At 36.8% G+C, this 10,007-nt stretch overlaps 1 protein-coding gene across 1 annotated transcript in view; it reads left to right on the forward strand.

Moving 5' to 3' along the window:
- The window catches only part of ATM (ATM serine/threonine kinase), a 71,603-nt gene extending 61,641 nt beyond the window's left edge, over positions 1-9,962 (forward strand). Inside the window, 12 exon segments of the mRNA XM_032220134.1 lie at positions 94-252; positions 490-628; positions 1,030-1,112; positions 1,281-1,421; positions 2,010-2,126; positions 3,494-3,643; positions 4,690-4,855; positions 6,095-6,181; positions 7,404-7,518; positions 7,745-7,808; positions 8,979-9,115; positions 9,204-9,962. Of these exon segments, the coding sequence (XP_032076025.1) occupies positions 94-252; positions 490-628; positions 1,030-1,112; positions 1,281-1,421; positions 2,010-2,126; positions 3,494-3,643; positions 4,690-4,855; positions 6,095-6,181; positions 7,404-7,518; positions 7,745-7,808; positions 8,979-9,115; positions 9,204-9,387 (1,542 nt within the window). The 3' untranslated portion in view covers positions 9,388-9,962.
- Positions 9,963-10,007: the final 45 nt, after the last annotated feature.

Genomic DNA, 10,007 nt, shown 5'->3' on the forward strand with positions numbered 1-10,007 from the left:
ATTGAACATTATTGTTAAAGCTTTGATGCTTGTTTAATGTTCAGTTCATATTTTATTTAAATAATCAACTTTTTAAATATTTTACTTGAATAGCTTATAGCAAGAATTTCTCTTGACCATCCACATCACACTTTGTTTATAATTTTGGCATTGGCTAATGCCAACAAAGATGAACTCCTGACCAAGCCAGAAGTGACTAGAAGAAGTGGACTAATAAAAAATGTGCCAAAAGAAACATCTCCTCTTGACATGGTACTTAAATTTAACTGACTTTGCATTATTTCGGGTTGTAAAAAATAGTAAGCTTTGTTAAAGGAATCATAGAGCATGTTATCAGCTTTGAAGATGAGGATACAATATTTTTTCTTCTGCAATGTTTTCTATTTCCTCATATCAGATTTATTTATGTCTTTGATTAATTTAAAACTTCACATTTGAATTTTATTTTTGACTTCCTTTTTTTTAAATAAAAAACACCTTATCTTGCAGGATCGAATGGAGGCTGCTAGCAGTATAATTAACATTGTAAAACGCAAAAGACCTGATATGGTGTTAAAGGTTGAAGCCCTTTGTGATGCTTATATTACTTTGGCAAACATGGATGCAACTCCCTGGAAAACCCACAGAAGTATGTATTGGGGGAATTGGGTGCTTTGAATTAATTCATTCTTAGTTCGAACCCCATAGTAAAGGGGACTGTATTCTGCCAACAATGTATTTTACTTGGAGTATATTGTATATGAATGCTGTATGTTGTAATATTTTTTTCCAATCTGCTATGTCTAGCAGATGAGAGTTGATTTATTTGGCAGGGTATAAATCCCAAAAATAATTGTTAATTAAAATAAATTGATTGATAGTGGCTAAGTAGAACCTCTGAAATAACTTTTGATAATATCAGAAATGTATTCTGAACTTCTTCATTCCCAAAACATTGACTATACTATGACAAAGGGTGCTTGCCTCAAAGTTATATTACTCAATGAACAGCAAATATTTATTAATATGAGATTTGTATTGTTTATCCAGAAGCCATAAATATTCCTTCCGATCAACCTCTAATTAAGTTAAAAAATCTAGAGGATGTTGCTGTACCTACCATGGAAATAAAGGTAAATCAATTTAAGTTACATTTAAGTCTCAGTAAACATTTTTGTCCTGTTGTGTGTGAGCAGCAGAGAAATGAAACATTCTTTATTGTTCAGTTGAAAATTTCAATTAGGGGAGAGACAAAATTCAAGAAATATCTACATTTCATCTAAATTTCTATGTGGTTTTAGGTGGATCCTAGTGGCAAATATGAAAATTTGATTACAATAAGATCATTCAAACCAGAATTTCGCCTAGCAGGCGGGGTCAATCTACCCAAAATAATAGATTGTGTTGGATCAGATGGACAACAGAGAAGGCAGCTTGTGAAGGTGAGTTCTCTGTTTCATTATGAAATATGAACAGGATTATAGATGTGGCACTTTTGTATACTGCCAAGTTCTTCACATCAGAATAGGTATAAATATTCAGTCACAATATACATACTATTAAGTTTATTTCTTCAGGAACATTTTGGTATGGGAGTGCATACATAGAAACGTCTGTTTCTTCCTCCGGTACCATTCTGAATTTGCACTGTTGGGTCAGGACTTTACCATGGGGGCTTCTTTATATTTTATTTTACTGTATGAAAATTTGGATAGTAACAATTTGAATATGATATTGTAATGAGTTGTGTTTTTTTTCACAAGGCTAACCAAAGTTTTTCCACACTTTTGAGCAATTCCAAAGAAAAAGAAGGTTCATCTGAAATTGCAGTTTCAGTCTCACTCTCATTTAGAATGAAAAGTTGTGTGGAGACTTTTTTTTGTGATCATTGCTGTCCCTAACACATTTATATGGATGTAATTTCTATTTGCTTCTCTGAATGTACATAGGATCAGATTATATAATTCTTCATTTACATTTATTCTGGGGACAATGCTATTCCTATTGTCTTTTTTTAAAATCTCTTAAAGGGACGTGACGATCTGAGACAGGATGCTGTTATGCAACAGGTTTTCCAGATGTGCAATACTCTGCTACAGCAAGATGCTGACACCAGAAAAAGAAAACTGACCATCCGCAGATACAAGGCAAGTTTTGCATAAAAATGGCCTGCTGCGGATATAATGTTGGTGCCCTGAATGCAGGAGGAACTGCCCGGTACAAGACCATTAGTTCATCTGCTGTTTCTCATTAATAACATCTAGAATAACTGATGATTGCAGAATCTGACCCCCAGTCAAATAGGTTGCCAACCTTTCTCATCCAACAGAATAAGTGTTTGCCTAGTTTGGAATGACTTCCGCAGGATAATAGCAACTTTCCAGAGCCTGACACAGACCTTGCCCAGCATCTGATGCTTGGGAATCTGCTGAGGATGTAGCCTGGGGCCCTTCTTTATTATTCTATTTTTGTTTGGAGCAACAGCCAAAACTCTCTAGACAGATTATAATATGTTTTTAATTATTTTAAATCATATTCATGCAATTTAAATTTATATATTGCTGGACTGATATCCATTTTGTTCAGTGACAATGTACAATGACGCTGAACAAATAGTGGTTACAAAGTTCATCCCTGAACAAGGTTGGAATCTTGAGTGCTTGGCAATCCATTCCCATTTAACTGGTTGCCAAGCGCCCCGTGGTGTTTGATTGCCATTTCTAGCCTTCTCTACTGGCTTCCTCTGAAAATCTTTGGGGAAGCCATCAGGAAAGGTCACAAGATGCTGGGGAAATCTTCTCCCTTGTGAACCCCATCCACCCCCTGGACTCATGCCATGCTTCTCACACAACCCCACCCACACATGTGGTGCTTCTTGCACACACTACCTGACCTACACAGCACCTTTCACACACACCCTTGTGCACATTCCGTGATGTGCACGTTGAACATCCTTTCCCGCCCTTGTGTACCTTCATCAATCTCCCTCACACCCAGGCCGTACCTTCCATACCGCATTGCTCTTTGCTTATCTGCCCATGGACCTGGGACTTGCAACTTTCTTCCTGTTTCCCCACTGGCTTAGGCTATGGAAGCCAGCAGGAGATTCACCTCACTTAACAACGACGGGATTCAGTTAACAACATCACTAAGTAATGGGGCAATGCTTTATGACTGCATTTCTTAGTGATCAAAATTCCAGTCCCAATTGCCCTTGTAAGACAAGGACTACCTGGGTGAGCCCAGAAAATATAAATAACATATAGCAATATATTTCTTCTATCTAAAATAGCAAATCCACTACTGAAATGTATTACAGTTTGTTCACAACTGCTGAATCTTCCTCTTGTTGCGGACTAGCTTTAAAACAATCAACTTGTACATGTACCCTTTCTTTCCTTTTTATCTTGAGCGTTTTCTTCTATCTTTCCAATGGTAATGTGTTCTCTAGCACTTTCTTGATTAACCAGAGATCATATAATTCAGAATGGATCTGCTTTGTCTACCTCTTTAGGTTGTTCCCCTTTCTCAGAGAAGTGGCGTCTTAGAGTGGTGCACTGGCACAATTCCTTTGGGTGAATTCCTCATCAATACTGACAGCAGTGCTCACAAACGCTATAGACCACAAGACTACAGTAGCTTAGAGTGCCAAAAGAAAATGTTGGTAAGTCTGCTACATTAAATCAAGTCAATTAATGCTTCTTCATTTGTAGAAACTGGACGTAAGAAAATAGATGGAGTAACAGAAATACAGTTGTCCACATGAGAGACAATCATGTTGTCAAACAGTGGTCCAGGATTCACTAAGAAAAGTAATATGACCTCAGAGACTTTTATCATGTAATAGGAATTTGGTCTTCAAATCAAATTTAGTTAAGCAATGGTACAGATGGGTCAAACTGTCAAGTATATTGACATAATGACACATTGGCACAGTGAAACCAATATGAAATCAAGAAGAAGAAGGACATAGCATATTTGAAACCCTAATTGCGAGGAGAATGTCTTCAGATGCGATACTACCCCTGGAAAAAAATATTTCCTTTTGTAGCTGTCTGCCTTCCCTCACTTTGTGATATGATGCTCCGATGAATTTGGAAGCCATTTTTGGCAGATGATCATTTCTTTTGGTATCTCATCCCAAGGTGTTTGCCAATTAAAGCTAAAATAAGCATTTTGAGTTGACCCAGAAATGGCTCCCTGGCAGTGTCGATAGGATCCTACTAATTAGTTCCAGTTGCTGTGAAATTTCTGTACAGTTTTCAAAGATAGCACTACATGTAGTCTCTGCAATAATCCAGACAGCATTACCAGGTTCTATGGCTATTCTATTTTAATTGCAGAACTCTAGAAGATCAATCAATGGCAGAAAAAAGAAAATCTCCCATCTGGGTATTTTTTTATTTGTTTGTTTATTTATCTATTTTAAAGGTTCTCTTGCTGTCCAGATGAGGGAGCCCTACCAAATTCAGTACTTTATTCACCACATTATGGTGTTTCTTTACAATGTTAACAGACTATCTTGTGCTCATTTTCATATGCATTCATACTTTGTAGGAAAGAGATGTTATTTTCTTGTGTAATTGCAAGGATAGTTGTATTTGAAAGCATTTTTCATACCATCTCTATTCATATACAAAAGAAACTACACTCAGAATAAACAGGAGAAAAGAAAGAATATCTCTAAACTATTTGTGGTTTCCTTCAAAGGATGCACAAAAGAAAGATTTTGAAGAAAAATATACTCTTTTCATGGATATATGCCAGCATTTTCAACCTGTGTTTCGCTATTTCTGTATGGAAAGATTTTTGGATCCAGCGGTATGGTTTGAGAAAAGGTTGGCATACACTCGAAGTGTTGCCACTTCATCTATAGGTATTATAAAATATAATAAACTGTTTTATGAAGCTTCTTATCATATTTACTATTAAATGAAGGAATTTTATTAATTTTCTATGAAGAGTTCTTTGCCAGTGGAGTTGCTGCAGAGAAAGAGTGGGCAATCTGGAGGCAACAGTAGCTATAAATGGAGACAAACTTTTGATGATTTAACTTTTGGGAATGGGCAAAATCTAACAGTAAGCTGGTTCTTTGGAGATCTGGGTAAAGGCAAATTGTTTCTTTTTGTCCTTTGGAATGGAAGGGGAGGGTTAGTATTATTTTAAACTAGCAGGTGGCATCTTTTAGATGGTCAGAAGTGCTCCAATATTTATCAGGAGGACAAGAGCCACAATTGTAGGATGGATAATGTAAAGGGCACAGGGAAGCATCACACAGATGTTGTCAGCCACGTTCCACCCCACCCCCCACCAGTTGTTTGCATCTGGGCTGGCTGGCTTGCTTATATATTTGATTAGTGGATTGATGCCTATAGCCACCCATCTCAACAGAAAACTCTTTTAACATATATAAAGTGTACTTTGGAAATACACTGTCATTTTTATATCTCAAAATCATGGATATCATTCCACTAATAATTGACAGTTGTGATTGGAAAAGTTTCTGGCTGCCAGACTAAGAAAGGCACAACACTCCACGTAGCTCCATCCTTCCTTTATTGAGGTACTATTTGTGTCTTTCCCTTTCAAAGGCAGGAAACTACACTGCTGATTTTTCAGATAGGATTCCAGAAACTCCAAAATGGGTTTGCAGAGTCTTAACTTCTAACCACTTTGTGTTTTTTAAAATGATGAACTCATTTTTGGTAACTTAAATTTTAATAGATTGTGTAAATAGTTACTTTTATTATCTTTCTATTTTTATTGAGGTGTTTTATTTGGATAGCTAATGAAAAATAAACTATGTTGTGCTTTGTTAATTAGAGTTTAAAATATATATGTTGTGTGTATTATCAATACAAAAATATAATTGTATGAAACTATTAGCTCTGTACCAGAGCTCCATACAGTATATTAGCTATTGGCTGTCTGCAGCTTTTTATTCCCCTTGAAAGGATGTTTCTGAAATCAGGGCATTATTGGTGCATTGGATTGTCTTGCTAGATTATGGTGGGGAAATGGAAGAAATCCACTCTTCATATTTGCAGTAGGCTTTAAAAAAAATAAAGACTGGATACAAGTACTTCTGGATTAATTTTGGATCTTTCCATTTCAGTTGGCTACATACTTGGTCTCGGAGACAGGCATGTACAGAATATTCTGTTAGATGAAGAAAGTGCAGAACTTGTACATATTGATCTAGGTATGTACCAAGTAAAGAATCAAGTGTTTAGATTTTGATGCGAATCCCATTCAAGCATTATAAAAATAAGCAGGTTCACCATTCTAATTAACTCTGCTCTTTCTCCTGCGTATTGCATTGTTGTCTGACGAAGAAAAGCCTCACAGGTATGAAATGGTGCATCATTGCTTGCGCTAAGGCTTTTTGCCTGAAGGATAAAGCTATCCCATGAACAACATTGATGTAAGAGGGGACGTCTCAAGTTTCTAAACATCAGCATAGGGATTTACCATTTATTGAGTCATAAAGGAAGGAACAGTGTAACATGAAAAAAGAATGAAGTAAAAAAAATGCAGAAGTTATACCATGAACTCCAAAAACATTGACAAGATTGATTATATTTCTTCTTGCCCCTGTTTTTGAAAAGACACAACAAGTAGACCTCAATTTACAATGCCAATTGGGGCCAGAATTTCCATCCCTAAGCAGCGTAGTTATAAAGCACAATTGCTTGGTGACAGCAATCCTTGCACTCTTGGTTGCTGTTGTCTGTTGAATCTCATAGTCATTAGGTGAGGCATATTCCTACCAGCTTCTCACAACCAAATCAGTGGGGAAGCTGACAGAAAGTTGCAAGACCCAGGTGCTCACAAGCAGGATGGCAGGGAAGGTAAGTGGCTGCCCAGGTGCAAAATGACCCAAAGATGCCAGGCAGTTGCCGTGAGGGTAGGGGAAAGTGCACAGGTAACAGGGAGGTGCAGCAAGGATCTGGGAGTGTGAATCCAGAGTGGCTAGGAGATGGTGCATGAATATGGGAGCTTTATTCCTATGACTTGACCTTCCCTGCCAGCCTCCCCATTGGCTTTCTGGAGAAGCTAGTGGGAAAGGTCGCAAATAGAGATCACATGATCATGGGGCAATGCAGTCAGTTGTAATTGCAAGCCTTTTGCCAAGCACCCATATTTCAATCACACGTTCACAGAAAAGCTGGGACACTGGAACGCAAAGCCCAGTTATAACCAGCGACGTCATTACTTTGAATGTTTGCTAAATGAATGGTCGTAAATGGAGGACCACCTGTGATTTAATAATCATTAAAATATGTACTGTTACCTCATTGCTGCAATTACCAATTGCATTTTCTGACATTTAAAATATATATTTTAATGCTGTATTGGTACATGAAGGCTGGGGAAAGTGCTTTTAAAAAAGCCTTCGACTTCTGCTTTCTTTTCTCCATTAGGTGTTGCCTTCGAGCAGGGCAAAATCCTTCCTACTCCAGAGACTGTACCTTTTAGGCTAACAAGAGACATAGTCGATGGCATGGGCATTGCTGGTGTTGAGGGGGTCTTCAGGAGGTATTTTATTCCTTTCAAAGCATTTTAGCATTATGTATGCCAGGATTTCAGTTTTTACAGTTTGGGAAATTGAATTGGTAAGAACTGTTTCCATTTATAAAAATGTGGCCCATGTGAGCTGATTGTAAATTTTTATTTACCTAGAAAAAATACATTGTAAGATTTTCTATAAAAGTTAAAATAGAAATTGGTTTTGACATTAAAAATCTGTTTGGAAATCATTTAGATGCTGTGAAAAAACTATGAATGTTATGAGAAATTCTCAAGAAGCCCTGCTAACTATTGTAGAAGTAAGTGTTTTTTGGCTTAAATATAACATTGAAAGTAATACTTATATTAAATATACTTTGGTGTGTTGGACTACTATACTCCATATTTAATATTTTGCATCCCAAAAGACAATTTAGTTGGTATCTAGCTTAAAAATTCTGATTCCTCTCCTATCTCAGTGAATATTGGAATGGAGGTAATATAATACAAATAGTGCATCCTAATTGAAACTTGTTAATGTCATTCTGAATTCATGTTCCAATAAAGCAGACTTATAGTACAAGAAATATTAGACTGACATTCAATCATTTTAACACCAAGTAAAAAAATAAAGCAGTAGGCCAACCTGGGAAGGCATTCAGAAAGATTTTCGTGTTGTATTGCTTTGAATCTGATGATACAAAGATATGGCAAACAGCAGGCACAGATTCCAGAAAACGGACAATAGTTTACCATGAATCATGTTGGAACTTTGAATTAAGTGCTAAGAGAATCTTTCCATCTAAATTGCTATTTGAAGGCTCTTGAAGGGATATAAGAACCTAAATAATGGCCTGCTAGATCGGACCTCTGCCCATCTAGTCCAACAGCTTGTTCTCAACTGTAGCCATCCAAATGCACAACAAGACACCCAGGAAATGGTCTTCAGAGGCAGTCACACTGCCATCAAAGCTGACAGCCCTCAATCACCATGACTTTCATAAATTGGTCCGACCCTTTTTTGAAGCCAGCTATGCTGGTAGCCAGCACCACATTTCATGGTAGCAACTTCTCAAATTGAATTACATATTGTGTAGTAACATTTATCAAGTGTTGGTTTGGGAAGGAACTGCAATCTCCTTTCCAGTTGCTATACTCCCCAAATAAATAAAAAATCCATATACTTTACAGCCGTAGAATCCTTGAATGAGCATTCTTCCTCTCAGTCAACAGAGAATAAGAGCCAGCAACAAAATATAACACTTGGGATTGCAAATTGAGGAAACCTTACCTCTATTTACTTATTTGATTTGGTTATTTGATGGAACCAGAGTTCAATAGCTGAATTTATGGGTTGAACAATTCGGAATTTCCCCCTAAAATGTTAATTTAAAAATTACGCTACACAGATAAAACTAATACTTTGCTATAAGAGATGGGCAGTGGAATGCTCTGTTTAGAAACATAATTGTGTCTCCTTTGATATTTAGGTGCTTCTATATGACCCTCTTTTTGACTGGACCATGAATCCTCTGAAAGCTCTATCTCTGCAGCAAAGGTCAGAAGATGAAGCTGATGTCAGCTCCAACTTCAGTAGTGCTAATCAAGGATGTAACAAAAAAGCAAAGTAAGGAGAAATTTTATTATTACTTTGTATTTTTTGTATTTATGAATTAGTATCCATATGCCTCCTAAAACCATTGTTCTCTTCTCAGTAATGAAAACCAGTTATTTAATAAAGTGGCAGAGCGTGTTTTGATCCGACTTCAGGAGAAACTTAAAGGAATGGAAGAAGGTACAGTGCTCAGCGTGGCCGGCCAGGTGAACTTCCTCATACAGCAAGCCATGGACCCCAAAAATCTTAGCCGCCTCTTCCCGGGATGGAAATCATGGGTATAAATATATACTATAAGGAAATAAGACATGACCTCCAGAAGTGGTTACAAACATTTTAATGGTTCCTGAGGAAGGTAGAATTAATATTATATTAAAAATATTACATGGAAAACGTTGAATCGAAAAGCGTTACTCCATTGCAATTATTCCAATGTGATGAAAGCAATATTAGTGTTGCACTCTAAGCCCTGTCCCTGTTATAGATAGATAGATAGATAGATAGATAGATAGATAGATAGATAGATAGATAGATAGATAGATAGATAGATAGATAGATAAAATGAAAGCAGTAAGATCCTGTGGATGTCCCAGGAGGATTTGTCTTTTGCTTGCATTGGTATAACTAGGAATATGTCTTCCTGATCTTCACCCTCAGACAAGAATTTCAGGAAATTAACAATATTACAATTTGCTTTAACAAAAGAAAAATATTTTTCATAAGCCCCACTTCTTGTTTGGTTTAAGAATGTCACTGGAGCATAGTAGTTCTTATTTTCTACTACTTTTAAAATGATCAAACTGACATCAAGCCTGCCTGCAAAACGGCCAGCTTCCTTTCTCCGACGAGAGAATGTACTCAAGATGAAAACGTGCATCATCCATGCATGTTAAAGATGATGCTG

Source organism: Thamnophis elegans, chromosome 6, assembly GCF_009769535.1.
Source record: "Thamnophis elegans isolate rThaEle1 chromosome 6, rThaEle1.pri, whole genome shotgun sequence".
Classification (NCBI taxonomy): Eukaryota; Metazoa; Chordata; class Lepidosauria; order Squamata; family Colubridae; genus Thamnophis; species Thamnophis elegans.